The sequence below is a fragment of the Hippichthys cyanospilos genome, chromosome 18, assembly GCF_059441005.1.
Source record: "Hippichthys cyanospilos isolate Australia breed blue-spotted pipefish chromosome 18, RoL_Hcya_1.0, whole genome shotgun sequence".
NCBI lineage: Eukaryota > Metazoa > Chordata > Actinopteri > Syngnathiformes > Syngnathidae > Hippichthys > Hippichthys cyanospilos.
Genome location: NC_142386.1, coordinates 13597743 through 13615257, shown reverse-complemented (window position 1 = coordinate 13615257; position 17515 = coordinate 13597743). Strand labels below are relative to the sequence as shown.

Genomic DNA, 17515 nt, shown 5'->3' with positions numbered 1-17515 from the left:
TTCAAAGTAAGGAATGAAAGTCAACCTTTCAAGTGGTACCGCCTATTTTCACAAGGAGCATACAATATTCTGTCAGCCTTGAAAGATGAGTGAAATTGCTAACTGCTATACTGGCACTCGAGAGGTTGCCTTTTCCAATAAGGCTTGGCATTGAAAGAGTTAAATTGGCGTTAATGGTGACTTCAGATTCTGAAGACTGTTTAACCCCCACTCCCCTCCCCCCCATGATATTATTGTCAAGCGTTGACAGGATGATGAAAAGATTGGGGACCATTGCCGTAGACAACATATTGTGTTTTATGCCAACCATCCCTTAAGTGTTTTCACAAGGAGAGAAGTTGTGTTTTTACACTCAGTTATCAGCACAACTGCTTTTCTCTTCAGATTTTCGTAAATATCCAGGGAAAAGTCCAATTAATTACATGCATTGTATTTCAGTGTCGCACAAGAAGCTGCATTAATTCAATGGTATTACACAATTGTGTCTGCAAGACGGCGGTGCACTCTCTTTAATGAAAACAATGAGGCAGTGAATTCGATTGCATGGCTGTCAGTGCCACTATCACTCAGGCTAAGGGCACTAATCCCGCCAAACAACTGTGGCCAACAGCTGCACACTTCTTGCGTCGCCCACACGAGCGTGGCGGCGCAACCAGGGCATTTTCTGGCTTTCGGCCGACGATGTCGAGACATACTGAAGGCGCGGAGGAGGGGTCACGATGAGATCAGCCAATATTTACAACAGGATGATTTACTCAGTGGAGTAAAATAGCCAATGATTTTTTTTTTAAATAATTAAATAGATTCGTTCAAACATCCATCATGAAATATCATAATAATTTAATTCAAGTCAGTGGCTTTTTCCACTTTGACTGGAATGCCTTTTAACTAAGCAATCCAAAAAGCTGACTTTTCTGACAGAAAAAAAATCTGATAATCTATTCCACTCCAAGGTGGTCATATGGTATTCCAACACTAGTGTGGAACAAGATTTTAGGATATCCGAATATGCACCCACATTTCACTGTAACAGCATAAAAAATGAATTTATTTAGATCTTCATCAAAATCAAGTCCTTTGTTGATGTTGAAAGTTACAAACAAAGCTTAAAAGCTGCACAGTGGCGTAAGAATACATACAATACATCATTTATCAACATACTTACTGCTTTTAAGGGTGTCCTGATTGATATTGGATAGCAGTCTAATATCAGCCAAATAAAGAGGATCAAATGATATTGGTCTACTGTACCTCTAAATGCTCTGAACGCGTGTCCAACAACATGCACGCAACCCTGTCCCCATAACCTTTTTAGTATTTGGTACATGCAGCATCCACTTCAACCTGTGGGCCTGGAAGGGGGCTCCTCCCACCTGTGGTCCCTTCTGAAGGTTTCTGATTTTCCCCAAATTGGGATTTTTGAGTTTTTCCTTCCCCTTCTGGGAGCTTTCACAGGGGATGCTGTTGTGTACCTTACGCCGAAAAGATGTCTCTGTATGACTTCTTTTTTGAAAGAAGTCTCGACATGACCTCTTTTCATCTGTGATTCAGGGCTATTCAAATAAAATTTGATTGATTGATAGTATGGTAGAAGGAAAAAGAAACCAGCGAATCATATGATACGTTGGAATTGACATGATCAAACAGATTTCAAAAAGAATGGGTAGAACGTAAGTACCTCTTTTTTAATATTTTTATAACATAGCTTATTTGAATGTCTCACTCTATCTCATGCAACCCTGTTATGCATAACATCATTTGAATAAGGCCTAACACAGTGACCTTTCCTCTTTGATCACCTTTTAACACAGCAGGCTTCATCTTAATGACTCAAATTTATGGGGAAAGAATTGTCTATATTCACTTAGTACTCAAGTTGAAAAAAAAAAAAAAGATGAAATGTGGTCGTTCATAATTACTGGGAAGAGTGTTATTTGGTCTTTTATGTTGATACAGTGGACCCCCGGTCTGTGACATCCCTGCTTTACGTTGTTTTCAACTTATGACATAGATTGCAATGTTTTTTTGTTCCCTTTTTATGGTATTTTTCCCACTTCACGACAAAAACAACTGTCATGACCCGAGTGGGTTGGCTGTATTTGTGTTTTGTCTCCATCTGCAGGTGTTTTTAGGTATTTTTTAGGTTATTGCTTTTATTTTCTGGTCCCGTCAAACTGCCAGCACTGCAACGCGTCACTCAGATGTTGTTGTGCTTTTGATCTGCTATTGTTTTGCGTCACAACTCCCTAGGATGCTGGTCTGCTATTGGTCAGCGTCACGGTCAAAATGGCAGCATGCTACAGAATGGATCTTGTCTTGAGTACTTAAAATAACTATTTATTATGCATTTTAGTGCTTAATTCAAACTTGAATAGGTTAGCTATGGGTCCCAAGAGTGTTAATGATGTTAAAGAGGGAAGCAAGAAGATGTTTTATATGGAAACGAAGCTGGAGATACTCAAGAAATACGAAGAAAGCTAATTTAGCCTAGCCTAGGCTACCCTCACTAGGGATTATGGCCATAACAAGATCGTCACATAAAGGTAAATAAATCCTTTCTATATTTTTTATTTACGTTTTTTAATTGTATACATGTATCTTATATATACTTATATATATTATATATACTTAGCACTTACTTATTTTGATACCAATTTTTAATATGTATTTACAATTTGGATGTTTTTAGCTGGGGTTTTACATGCAATAGCGAATTAGCATAGGTTTGGATTGCCCGCCATACGCTAAATTCACCTTACAAGCCCACCCGCGGAACGGATTAATCTTGTAAATCGGGGGCGCACTGTATTTGTTTTTCACCACGCAAAAAAAACAAAACTTTTTTTTTTTCTTTTTTATCAAATCTAGCAGCCCTAGAGAGTATGGTATGTTATGGAGGAATATGGTATGTTCTCATTACTTTCAAATAACCTGTGTGGCAATATTTTGGTTTTCCATTTGAAGAATTGTATGGTAAAATGTTTGCAGATAAGAGAAAGACCGTTTGTAAACACTGCAAAAAAAAAAACAAAAAAAATAGGCCATTCCCTACAGCTAGGATGAGCTACAGCTAAAAAATGAGCCTCTTCTTTTTTGTTTACATTTACATACTGCATCGCTAATTTTCTTGTAGTGTGCTCAATAAAAAAAGTATTTTGAAATCTAGAAAATTTATGATAGCCGATATATTTGACAAATTTTGCAAAAATCAAATCTCATCTTCGTGGACTCAGTCTTGTGAGAAATGTTATCTTGTGACATTTGTGTCTTGTCCCATTCCTATGCTTACAGTGCCGACAATTGTTCAATGTTTGAATATTATCACTAAATAAAGTCTCTATTAGCATTACATACTAATTATACTAATGATACTAATAATACCATACTAAAAGCATGGTTTCGATTTGATTTTAAACTGCTATTTGACTAACAGTATTCTGCTAGTGTTGAAAATATCCATCCATCCATCCATCCATTTTCTATAAATATGTTGGGACTTAACATGCAAGCATGTTCAGTCTGTTAAAGATAGGATGTTGGCAGAAAATTACGACAACAAAAAAAAAAACCTAAAAAAAAAAAATTATTAACTACATATACCAATTTTTTGCATAAAGATCTGATGTTATTACCCGCAGCTTATAGTCCAGTGCGACTTCTCCATGACAAAAATATTTTTTTGCTCATATTTTGCTGCTGCGGCTTATATAAAGGTGAAGCTTATAGTCCGGAAAATACAGTATGTATTATACAAATACTGTAGTGTACTGTAATTATGACTTATATTAGCGTAGGTTAGTGAAAGACTACAGTGTGTTTTGGTAGATACAAATTCAAATTGTCAGATTGTCACCTGCCTTGGGAATAACAGAGAAAAGAAAGGTATTTTCTTCACTAACAAACCTGACAAGTAACCAGAATAGCATTTACAGTGCAAACATCCGCCAAGGTCAAAGAGATAAGAAATTTCAAAACGTATTTAGAATTTTACTTCCTGGATCATGGAAGGCATCATGGGAGGAAAAAAATAGGCAATGTAAGTCTTTTTTTCATTTCAGTTTTAATACTTATGTTCAACAAGATTTTTTTTTTTCTTTTTGGTCAAAATATTGAGTGATGATCAATTACTGCTGCATTAGCGAGAGCTGGGCAATAAATTTAGTTAATCTGCGAAATTGATGTCTGAAGTGGCAGAATATTGGATGGGTGGCATACGAGATTCTCCACAAGCTATGAATAGTAAATTTAAACTGAAACTGATTTAAAATCAGTATACTATATTGTCAAAACATTTTGCACAGGATTTATTTTTGAATAAATCAACCCTCTAAATAAATGGTGGGTTTATTGTTTAAATTATAATTGAAACTGAAAAAAAATTGAATATTTTGGGGGTAATTAGCAAAGGTTACCCATAAGCTTATGGCACACTCCAATTTACATACTGTATTCGGTTATCAACATTGACCTAAACTCCATCGCAAACTAAGGATCATTGCATTAGCTAATATCAGACATCTCAAACTCAAAAAGTGTTTTTTCAGGCAAATAATGCTTCGGGTCATGAAAGAAGCTTCCTGACAGCCACACAAAACACTCTCTTGCGCTTTGTCACACAGAAAAAATGCATGAAATTAATAAAATGGCCAAAACAAAAAATGATAAACAATAAGTTATTACACCCTTTGAAATAGAATTCAAAAGCATAAACATTGCAAGCATACACAAAATAACTTATTTAGTGACCTTCTTGTATATGTCACTACATGTGTCTGCTCATAAAAATGCTACAGTCAGACGCTATACGTTGAACAACTGTCACAGTTTGCAGCTGTCTCACATATTTTAACTTGAAGGATCTCACTGAGTTAAAAGGCGGCTGATGAAGCGTGATTTATGTCCGGATTTTCATAAATGGTAAGGCCTGCTTTTTTGCAGCGACTACGGGTTTTGTAAATGTCACCATGAAAGCTGCGCGGTTGATTTAATGAATAAAAACACTGCCTGTAAGGCAACATGGCCATCATGCTGATGAACACCGACCTGGGGAATCGATACAGGTCAGCATACACTACTATGGCTTTGCTCCAATTCATGGAAAAATCCCGCTCCCGTGGCCACAAATTGTATTTAGGTAAGTGCTCCTCAAGTCCCATTAGACGGACGACTCCGCTTTTGACAAGAACCTGGTTCAGCAACTTCTCCATCAGCGGCCGGCAAGCTAATCCCAAAACAGACGGCTTTAGTCTGTCTCCCAAGGAGGTATAAGGGAAGATGCGGATTAGGGTGTAGTAAACCTAATTAAGACAAGGCTGATAAGAGTCAAAAACAGGGATTTAAGGGGGAAAAATAAGGATAAGGTGAGTGTTGTCCCATTGCGATGGGACCTCTGTTGTGCCGTCGATTTGCTTGTGTACGGTAAAGCCGGCTTGAGTTACAGGACGTCTGTTTTGACTGACATTTAAGTACTCGCAGGTCAGCAAAAAGCAGGTAGGAAAAGTCAACACATGTCATCATATTATAGATTTAACACACAGCAAAGCGGAACGGCTAGGATTCAAAACAATATGTTGTGAAATGCTGCTTCTTCATTTTGTCCATATTTTTAAAACATCACATGAAAAAAGGGACTCTGCCGACATAAAACATAAAATTGCACAGATATATTTCGAGAATTTGGTGATTCTCAAAGTATGATGCGCAAAATAACAAGCTCAGTAATATCAGTTGGAGTTAACATTTTAGTATAATACTCGAAAGTATTTGTACTTAGAGAACTGTTTGATTTTAGACTTTGAGGTACAAAGATCTTCATGCGCAAAATCCAATGAGATTTTGTTAAAAGCATTCTAGAAAATGGATAGGTGGATAGATGGAAATCAACCTAAAAGAAATTCTTAAAATATGCCCTGTGCAGCCCCACTTGTCTAAACACAGTATTCTGATTAAAGTTACATTTATGGAAGCAGTAAAATCCATTTTTCGAGGGCAACCATTTTGCCACTTGCTGTTGACTGCACACTAGGTCCCAATTGCAATGACCAATCACCCTGAGCTTGCAACTTCCACATGGTCAAACTCAAAAAACAGGTGAACTGTTATCGGTTGTCACTTGGGTCCTGTGTTGTCATTTTTAATGGAGTGCAAATGATAAAGTGACCAAAATTTTGCCGTTATCAATTTTAATAAGAATGCCATGTCTAGACTAGTCAGGACAAATGAAGAGAATTTGGCGGTTGACTTCCTCTTTAAGATAAGCTTTTGTTGTGACTTGTGAGGTGCATTTTTCATCTGTTTACAAAGTCTTTGACATTAACGGTGTTCTCATTTCAGCTCTCTGATGCACAGCATTTGCTCTGTACAGGCATAACAAAGAAGAGATTTGTATCCAATCCCCCCCACCTCATATCCGATGGATAATAGCAATTAATCGTTGTTAATAGCATTATTGACTTCACTTCTGCCATCATTTAGTGACAAGTAAGTGTCACAGTTCACCAGTTCAGCCACCTCACTCCCAGCCTCACCTGCTCAGCCCTCCTGCTAATCAGCCCAAACACTAACACCTGCTGCCACTCACCCGCCTAGTATAAAGCCCGCTCACTTCCATCCACAACCTGCCAGATTGTCTCTATGCATCACGCCGAGCTTTCCAGCGACTCCTCCTGCCAGCCTGCCCGTTGCCTGACCCTGTTTGTTCCTGACCACCCGACTGCCCGCCGAATTGACCGAAGTATTGGTATTTCGACCCTGTCTGCCTCTGACCACCCGCTAGCCTGCCGTCTTAATCTGTCTGCCCGAGCCCTCCTCCTGTCCCGCTCCCTCAGCCCGGCTCCCAGCCAAGCCCCGCTCTCCCGACTCCGAGACCCCCTAGACTTCTTCGCCACGCTCTCGTCGGCTTCCACAAACCACCTGCACATTCTGTTTAATAAACTTTCTGCATTTGCCATTACCAGTTGTGCGTGCGCTTGGGTCCTCTCTCCTCCCGTCGTCACAGTACAATCTGGCCCACAGTACAATCTGGCCAAACGCAATGGACCCAGCACGCCGACCTTCTCTCAGCCCGGTTCCCCAGCCAGCACCCGATCCCCAGGTTGGGCTTCCGGAACGGTATGAGGGCGATCCTGAAACATGCGAGGCGTTCTTAACCAATTGCTCCTTGCTGTTCGCTCTCCAACCGAGGACGTTCACCACCGAACAAGTTAAGGTAGCGTTCGTCGTAAATCACCTTACAGGCCGTGCACGCTTGTGGGGAACGGCGGAGTGGAGGAGGCAATCTCCGGCTTGCACGTCCTTCCAAGCGTTCGCGGCGGAACTCCAGAAAGTTTTTGGACTCAGCTATGCCAGCGCGGAGCTGGGAAGGGGCCTGCTTGAGCTCCGGCAAGGAAATAGGTCAGTAGCCGATTACGCAATCGACTTCCGCACCAGAGCCAGCCAAAACCGCTGGAACGAACCGGCTCTCGTAGATGCCTTCCTGCACGGCCTGTCTAGTCGCCTAAAGGACGAGTTGGTTTCCCACGAGCTTCCCACCACCCTGGACGCGATCATCGCCTTGGCAACCCGTATAGATATCCGACTTCAGCATCGCCGACGTGAACGAGAGAGAGAGAGACTGGAGAGAGGGACGGTCCCTCTAGCCAGACACGCCTTCCGGCCGCCTGCCACGCCAGCGCCCTCTGGGGTTGAGGCCGAGCCCATGCAGCTTGGGCGCGCCACATTGACTTCAGACGAACGGCAACGACGCCGTGCGGGCAACCTTTGCCTCTATTGTGGTCAAGAGGGGCATTACGTTGCTTCCTGTCCGGTAAAAGCCAGGGCCCAGCCGTAAATAAGGGGATACGGTTGGGCCAAGCTCTCTCTTGCTCCCCCCGTCCAAAACGTCTTCTCCAGGTGCGCTTGGTCCTCTCTGGCGGCACGCATGTCCTGGGGGCTCTGGTGGATTCTGGGGCCGATGCAAACATCATCAGCAGAGAGCTGGTCACCCAAATTGGCCTTGCACACACTCCCTTGCCCAAGCCAACGCCGTCCTATGCTCTGGATGGTCGCCCTCTTGGGCTAATTACACACCAGACAGTCCTCGTTCCCATGCATCTGTCTGGGAACCATGAGGAGAAGATCCAATTTCATATTCTGAACAAACCAAACATCCCCTTGATCCTGGGCCTACCCTGGCTCTGTCTCCACAACCCTCACATAAACTGGGAGACAGGAGTCATTCTTAGCTGGTCTCCGTCCTGCCACCGGTCCTGCCTCAAACGAGCTTCGACTCCCGACGTATGCATTCCTCTACCGGCCCAGGCGGACATGGCTGGTGTTCCTCCTGAATACCATGATCTCTGCCAAGTTTTCAGCAAGACGAGAGCGACATCTCTTCCTCCTCATCGGCCATATGATTGTGTCATCGACCTACTTCCAGGGACGATGCCCCCCAGGGGTCGCCTCTACTCATTGTCTGCTCCAGAGCGACGAGCCATGGAAGAGTACATAAATGACTCCCTGTCAGCCGGCATTATCCGCCCGTCTTCTTCTCCTGCGGGGGCTGGATTCTTTTTTGTCAAAAAGAAGGACCAGACGCTCCGTCCCTGCATAGATTACCAAGGCCTAAATGACATAACCGTTAAAAACCGGTATCCTCTCCCCCTTATGACTTCTGGGTTTGAGCTTCTCCAGGGCGCCTCCTTCTTCACCAAGTTAGATCTGCGCAGCGCTTATCATCTGGTTCGGGTCCGAGAAGGGGATGAGTGGAAAACGGCATTCAACACCCCCCTGGGACATTATGAGTATTTGGTCATGCCCTTTGGCCTTACAAACGCCCCAGCAGTGTTTCAGTCTTTGATCAACGATGTCCTGCGTGATATGCTGGAAAAGTTTGTCTTCGTATATCTTGACGACATCTTAGTGTTTTCCCGGACCCGGGAAGAACACACATCCCATGTCCGTACAGTACTCCAAAGGCTGCTGGAAAACTCCCTGTTTGTGAAAGCAGAGAAATGTGACTTCCATAAAACTTCAGTCTCCTTTCTGGGGTACATCATCTCAAAGAACAGCATCGCTATGGATCCTGCCAAGGTCTCGTCTGTCACCACCTGGCCTGTTCCCGAAACCCGCAAACAGCTTCAGCGTTTTCTCGGATTTGCTAACTTCTACAGACGATTCATCAGGAACTACAGCACCCTGGCTCGTCCACTTACCACTCTGACCAGTTCAAAGATCAAATTTCAATGGAATCCTGCAGCAGACGAAGCCTTCCGGACGCTTAAAGCCCGCTTCACTTCAGCTCCAATCCTCCTGATGCCAGACCCGGAGCGTCAGTTCGTGGTGGAGGTGGATGCCTCCAACGTTGGACTAGGGGCTGTCCTATCCCAACGCTCCGCAAAAGACAACAAGCTCCATCCCTGCGCTTTCTACTCCCGCCGCCTTACCCTGGCTGAGATTAACTATGACATCGGGAACCGAGAACTTCTTGCCGTGAAAGCGGCACTAGAGGAGTGGCGGCATTGGTTGGAGGGCACCAAGGTTCCCTTCCAGGTGTGGACGGACCACAAGAACCTTGAATATATAAGGCAGGCCAAAAGACTTAACTCGCGCCAGGCCCGTTGGGCACTCTTCTTCACACGCTTTAACTTTGTCCTCGCCTACCGCCCTGGCTCCCGAAATGTAAAACCGGATGCCCTTTCCAGACAGTTTGAACGCATGGATTCCCCAGGCAAAGAACCAGAACCGATCCTTCCACCCTCATGCATCATCGGAACCCTCACCTGGGACGTTGAGGAGAGAATAAAGTCAGCCGCCAGAGGTCAACCCGCACCTAGCGCCTGCCCGCCCAACTGCTTGCCTGTTCCCGACCACCTGCGCTCTGAGGCCTTGCAATGGGCTCACTCCTCCAAATTGACCTGTCACCCTGGGGTTCGCCGGACAATAGAGGCCCTGAGACAACGCTTTTGGTGGTCCACCTTAGAAAAGGACGTAGGTGAATTTGTCAAGGCCTGTCCGGTCTGCAACCAACATAAACCCAGTCATCGACCCCCAGCTGGCTTACTGCACCCCCTTCCGATTCCCCATCGGCCCTGGTCCCATATCTCGTTAGACTTCATCACTGGTCTACCCGCTTCCAATGGCAACACAGTCGTTCTGTCTATAGTGGATCGGTTCAGCAAAATGGCCCACTTCGTTGCACTCCCAAAACTCCCATCCGCCAAGGAAACGGCCATCCTTCTCTTAAATCATGTCTTCCGACTCCATGGGCCACCCCTTGACGTGGTTTCAGACAGAGGTCCCCAGTTTGCCTCCTCCTTTTGGAAAGAATTCTGTCGGCTCCTTGGAGCAACTGCCAGTCTTTCATCCGGCTTCCATCCCCAGACCAATGGGCAAACCGAAAGGGTCAACCAGGAGCTTGAGAAGGCCCTCCGATGTCTGTCTTCACGGGACCCGCTGTCCTGGTCCACCCACCTCCTATGGGCCGAATATGCCCACAACTCACAGACCACCTCTGCCACAGGTCTGGCTCCCTTTGAATGTGTGTTTGGATACTTACCTCCGCTCTTCCCTGCCCTGGACACTAACACCTCCTGCCCTTCCGCTCTTGCATTCGCCCGCCGGTGTCGGCGCACATGGTCTCGAGCTCGCGCCGCACTCCTGCGTGCAAAGGAACGATACATTCGCACCGCTGACAGGCGGCGCACCCCGGCGCCTGCATACCAGGTGGGCCAGAAGGTCTGGCTGTCAACCCGCGACCTTCCTCTCCGGGTCGAGTCCAACAAGTTGGCTCCTCGTTTCATTGGCCCCTTTCCCATACAGAAGGTCTTGAGTCCGGCCGCGGTCCGTCTCTCTCTTCCCCGATCAATGCGGGTCCATCCGACCTTCCACGTCTCCCGGATTAAGCCTGCGGTTGACAGTCCCCTGGTCCCGGCTGCTCCGCCTCCTCCTCCTCCTCGGCTCGTTGATGGGGGCCCTGTCTACACGGTCCGCCGGCTTCTTCGTTCACGTCGGCGGGGCAGGGGCCTCCAGTATTTGGTGGACTGGGAGGGGTATGGTCCTGAGGAGCGTTCCTGGATTCCTGCTCGCCAGGTTGTGGATCCGTCCCTGATCACAGATTTTCATCGTCTTCACCCGGATCAGCCGTCTAGGTCATCTGGGCGTCGTAATGTGCCCCGGCGCGTCGCCCGCCCTCCCGCCCGTGGGGGTTCCCCGGCCGTTGGCCTTTCCCTCCCGCCCGGTGGTTTTGGGACGTCGGGAGCCGTCCTTTGATGGGGGGGTTCTGTCACAGTTCACCAGTTCAGCCACCTCACTCCCAGCCTCACCTGCTCAGCCCTCCTGCTAATCAGCCCAAACACTAACACCTGCTGCCACTCACCCGCCTAGTATAAAGCCCGCTCACTTCCATCCACAACCTGCCAGATTGTCTCTATGCATCACGCCGAGCTTTCCAGCGACTCCTCCTGCCAGCCTGCCCGTTGCCTGACCCTGTTTGTTCCTGACCACCCGACTGCCCGCCGAATTGACCGAAGTATTGGTATTTCGACCCTGTCTGCCTCTGACCACCCGCTAGCCTGCCGTCTTAATCTGTCTGCCCGAGCCCTCCTCCTGTCCCGCTCCCTCAGCCCGGCTCCCAGCCAAGCCCCGCTCTCCCGACTCCGAGACCCCCTAGACTTCTTCGCCACGCTCTCGTCGGCTTCCACAAACCACCTGCACATTCTGTTTAATAAACTTTCTGCATTTGCCATTACCAGTTGTGCGTGCGCTTGGGTCCTCTCTCCTCCCGTCGTCACAAGTAAGCACTGATTGTGAGCACAGACAAAAAAAGAAACAAAACGAAAAAAAAACAGACATGACTCAAAGTATTTGGGAGTCCAGGGGAATATTTTGGCAGTTTGTAGTTCAGCTCAAGCCAAACCTCTGTCAAGAAACAAAAAACGGCACCAGTAAGGCTCTAAAGAGACAAGCCAGCTCTGCTTTAATTCTAATGTCACATCCCACGTGGTGATTTCGAACAACTTTGGGGGTTTGGAATAATTAGTTCCACTACATCTCAATAATAGGCTACCGGACAATAAAAATAAACTATTTATTGGAGCTATTTACCCTGTTGGCAAAACTGCAAAACTGTCTTACCACGCAATGTGGGACTGTTATGTGTTATTGGGGAGACAGCTAAAACGCATTAAGTATTGCCATAACAATGACAACCAAACAATACTAACCATAAGCTTGCATTTAACTGATAAAATTCAAAAATAGAAACTTTAAAATGACAAAAAGGATGACAACAGTTGATTCTAAACTATAGAAAGAATGAAGGTTGTTTAAGTATAAACTCGCATTTTCCTCAGGCGGACTCTATTTCAGGTCTCAACCCCATCTTTGTAACATTATGCATTTCCCAACTGAGTTTAAAAAAAAACGTTACAACAGTGGCAGAAACTATGTCAAGGAAGAAATAAAAAAAAATGAATAAAGAGAAACATATCGGCAGATTTCAAGTTCACCAGAACTGACTGATCTTGATTATTTCCCTGCTGGTAAAAAGTCTTATAGCAAGATTGTACCGTAATAATAAAGATTCTCGTTATTACTTCTCGGAAATATTGTAACTATTTGAAGGATAAAGATTTTCCTGAGATACCCGATGATAATGTTACAAGCTGCTTGTTAGCAGGTTAATGGCCACCATGTGTCAAGTGCATTAATTAAGCGATAGTCAACAGCGAGACTCACTGTCGTGTTAAAAAGTTATGACCAGACAAAACGTACACTTAAAACGAAAACGTCAAGAGTCGGTCAAAACTCACCGCTACATGCGTGGAGGAAGAGAGAGAGACCGAGAAACGTTCTTCGTTGTTGGACAGCCATCGCGTCCGTCGATGCTCGCTGTATCCAAGCCACAAACTAAATCAAGTGCGCGCCAATGCGAGAACAAGTTCTTGACCGACTGGAGCCCGAAAAGAGGAGGGGGAGGAGGGGGAGGGGGAGGAAGAGGAGCAGGGGGAGGAAGGAGGAGAGAGAGAGAGAGAAGAGAGAAACATTCGGGAAGGAACCAAGCAACATGGAGTCAAGGAATAAATAAAGCGAGAGACATAAAAAGAGATAAGGAGACAAAAGAAGGAGTCAAAAAAGGAGACAAGAGATGAATGAGTATAAGAGGAAAAATAAAGTAAGGTCAAGATGGTTTGAGAAGGACACACATGAAGGAGACCATGAGACAAGTAAACGCGAAAGAAACCTGAAGATGAGTAAAGGAGAAAATAATGAGCGAAGGAGATAAAACTGAATGAAGGAATGAAGTGAAGACAAAAAAAAACAGGCTGAGGAGATAAGTGAAAGAAGAAAGGATGAGTAAAAGACAAAATTGGCTTGACGGAAACAAGCAAAGGAGATATATGAAAGGACAGGAGAAATGGAATTAGGGAAAATTACCAGGTTGAAAGTTTTAGTAGACCAGTACTTTTGAAAGTGGTTCCGTGGCCTGACTGTAGGAGGTCCGAAAAATAATGTCGGTTGTTAACTAAAAAAAAAAAAAAAATCATATATCATATCATATAATATCATATATCATATCATATAATATCATATATGAACTATCATTACAGTAAGGAATGGAAATCAATCCTTCATATGATACCACCCAAGTTTACATAGACATAGCAAAAAATAGTCGGCCATGAAAGATGTGTGAAAATGTTAAATATACTCGCCCTAGAGAGTTAATATAAAATAAAATGAAGTCAAGACAAATATATATATATATATATATATATATATATATATATATATATATATATATATATATATATATATATATATATATATATATATATATATATATATATATACATTTGTATATTTGTTTGCTATGTCTATGTAAACTTGGGTGGTATCATATGAAGGATTGATTTCCATTCCTTACTTTGAATTTCCATTCCTTACTTTGAATTGCATGTAGCTAATATGTAAGCATTAGTCAAGGGTGTCAGCTACCCTTCATGAAAAACGTATTTGATGAGAATTGTATTATTTATTATTGTTATTACGGTTTAAACAGATGAAAATTCTCATCCATGGCACTGAAAGAGTTAAATGGTGAATGTATTCATGACTCTTCAATAAAGCAATCAATTCAACCAGTTTAGCATATTTTTTCAAATGTAATAATATTGTTATTTGTCAAATAGACACACACATCATAGAGATTGATTATTTAGTTACTAATATTTGGCAGCAACCTGTTTGGGGGAAATTGACCCAGTTTGTTATGAAGAGGCGTGCAATTTGCTTTTTTTATTTTGCAAACTTCAGTATGGCTGAATAGGGTTAATATATATATACTTGTTGTCAAATTGAATAGGTAGATTAGGGGTGTCAAACTCGTTCAAACTTGCAAGCCGCATAAATTAAAATCTATTCCCAAGTGGGCCGGAACAATATTATGGTATATATTGATGTAACTTTAAAACAACTTCAAATGAATTATTCTTTTATATATTGTCCAAAATCAAACAAGCACAACTTTACAATTATATCATAAAACATTTAATAAAAAATTCAGCTAATTTTTATACAGTACTTTACAAAATCATCTCACGGGCCGGATTAAACCAATTTACAGACCAGAACCGGCCAGCGGGCCATATGTTTGAAACCTTTGAAGCCGGTGAATAAAAGGGGCACTTAAGTTTGACTTAAATTATTTTGTGTGTGTGTGTGTTTTGTTTCCTCAAACATTTCTGGGTCCTTGGAAAATCTGCTTTCCAAAAAGGGGTCCCTGACTATAAATGTTTGAGAACCCCAGTAGTAGACAATGAGACAAAAATGAGATCAAGGAACAAAACAAAGTTAAAAACAAACAAAAGATAAGACAAGGAGAGAAATCAAAGAAATAAATTAAAGTGATACTTGAGTGGAATAAACATTGGCACAGATAATAGGTCTGTATGTAAAATGGAAGTTTGCACTCCTATTCTATTTCAATATTAACCCAGAAGTGATTCAAGATGTCTTTTGTGTCGGCTTCCAACAAATTCTGGGACACCCTGAAGTTGAGACGAGTCAGCATCCATTCCTGGCTTGGTTTGTCACATTCCTTTAGCATCCAAAATCGCCACCCAAATTCATATCCACTTCAGTCGTTGACCGAGATAAAAGCGATCAGCGCAATATGCTGAATATTTTTGGACAGCAAATATGAGAGCTCAGATGAGGAAAAAACATGATCAGGCGACAAAATCAAAAATATAATAATGAACAAGTTGTAGTGGACAGAAGAAGGGACGTGCGTTTAAATTTTGGCCGGTTTTGGTTTCAGAATTTAAGGACACTTTCACCAGAGTTAACCAGCAGCTCTTTGGCCTGGACATATGAATGGACATGTGTTGTTCAGTTCCAGAATTTGCCATATTGCTCATTTCGAGGAGGTGTTTGAAAATTCGTAAGCTATTCATCAAATTCATAAAAATGAAAATGCAAGCTAATATCATATTCCTGATTTAAAAATACATGAATTGCACTTGTTGAAAATTGGACCATCCTAGCTAAAGCCGCCCTTTAAGGAGACAAGATGAGCTAAGGAAACAAAACAGTAAATGAATGCACAAAAAAGAAGACAAAAAAGAAATGTTAATCGGTTCTTAAATGAGAAAGAGAAAATATTTTTTGCACACCCCACTCATCACAGTGACTTTAAATGTGATCATTATCTATAAAAATTGTAGGATTATACCTAAAATTATATCCTTTTTAAAATTAACACAAGAAAAAAGTAAAATAAATCAACTTTCAACAAATGTTAACTTTAGTTTTTAAAGGGTTTATACAGGTTACAGCTTATTCTGAATGTGAAAAAAATAGTTTTAATTGTATTAAAGTTCCTGAAATAAAAAAATAAAAAATGTCAATCCTTATTCAAAGTAGAAAAACTTTTGACCAACTTAACGGTTTGATGCCAAAAATATATACATACATCAAAAGAATAATAATAAATGCAAATTGATCTGGAACCTTAACACAGGAGTACCAATTCCTTAAACAAAAAGGTACAAAACATTGTACAGATTTTTTTTCACCCATGGGACCCCCATTTGAGGACTGCACCAGGTGAAATAAAATCATGGGTGTTAAATGTATGGCCCGTGAGGAGGGGGCCCGTAAGATGATTTTATGGAGCATTAAAAAACAACAACAATAAAACACGTTAGAATTAGCATCTAGCTTCCTCAGCGGAGGTAAAATCCTTCGATTCAAAATGGCCGCAGGTCCATTTCATTACCAGATATTCAGCATTGCTCCCAGGTGCATTATAAAACAATCAGTCTTGTATTTCCTTTTTAATTTATTTTATTTACAGCTTCAGCAATTAGCACGTAGCGCCAATGTACGCAACGTGGCGTCATGACTTCTTCTTTATTAGTTTTTTTTTTAACATTTTCTGTTGTATATATCATTATGTTGGCACCACTCGGTGTCCAAAATGAGACAATAAAGCACCATGTTATTATATTTGATTCTTTGTAGTTCACTGCACACCTTGTTGTACAACCAAAGATTTTGATTGGGGCATTTTCCATCCTCTGGTTACTGTTTCATTGTATTTATTTGTTTGTTTCTTTTTAGTTCATCCAGTCTTTACTATTAGTAATAGTGAAGTTGTATTAGGTGTTCTATACAAAATATGTGTTATGTGAACAAATGGGGGAAAAAGATAATATATTATATTATTATATTAATATAATATATTGTGATGGATGGGGGACAGAATTTTTTTTTTTACTTCATCTTTATTATTTTTTATTTGCTTTTCAACATTATATTTACAGTCAACCCCCACGATTCGCAAAAAATTGGGACCAGGCCAGCATGTAGAGCAAAAATCTCCATATAATTGACACTGCTTAACAAATACCGCATGATTTTACCTGTCCAGCCCACTTGGTGATAGATTTAATTCACATTGATAATTTTTTGGTTGTCCTCGAGACTTGGGTTCAAGACACCTTACCTTACATTCACTGTTCAATACATGCAGGTATTTAATTAATGAACTGATGTAAAAAAAAAACAAAAAAAAAAAACAACCTTTTAATTCTGTAGCAAACCAAGTACAATGAAAAAAGAGTAGAATGGCTAAACATTTGAAGATTTGAGGGTGAGGATTTTCTAAATACCCATGTTTTCAACAGCTCTCAAAGAACGTTTTGTCTAGATCAGTGGTTCTTAACTTGGGTTCGATCAAACCCTAGAGGTTCGGTGAGTTGGTCTCAGGGGCTCGGTGGAGCCTCCGCCGCAGAGGTTCACCCCTCAGTCTAGTCTGCAGTAAGTGGGCAGTCATTGAAAGCGTCCTGCTCTGAGATTTCCTACCATACACTGTGTTGGTTTTGTTATTTGAACAAGGTGATATTAATGCACAATTCATTTTGTGCACCAGTAAAAAAAAATCATATTTTATTTTTTACTAAAGAAGGGTTCGATGAATGAGCATATGAAATTGGTGGGGTTCGGTGCCTCCAATAAGGTTAGGAATCATTGG

General features: G+C 42.3%; 1 protein-coding gene across 2 annotated transcripts in view; it reads right to left on the bottom strand.

Moving 5' to 3' along the window:
• mcama (melanoma cell adhesion molecule a) overlaps positions 1-12939 on the bottom strand; it is a 63780-nt gene extending 50841 nt beyond the window's left edge. For both annotated transcript variants that reach the window (XM_088440685.1, XM_088440686.1), the window contains exon 1: positions 12789-12939. In XM_088440685.1, coding sequence (XP_088296811.1) covers positions 12789-12849 — 61 coding nt within the window. In that variant the 5' untranslated portion in view covers positions 12850-12939. The remainder of the gene's footprint in view (positions 1-12788) is intronic.
• Positions 12940-17515: the final 4576 nt, after the last annotated feature.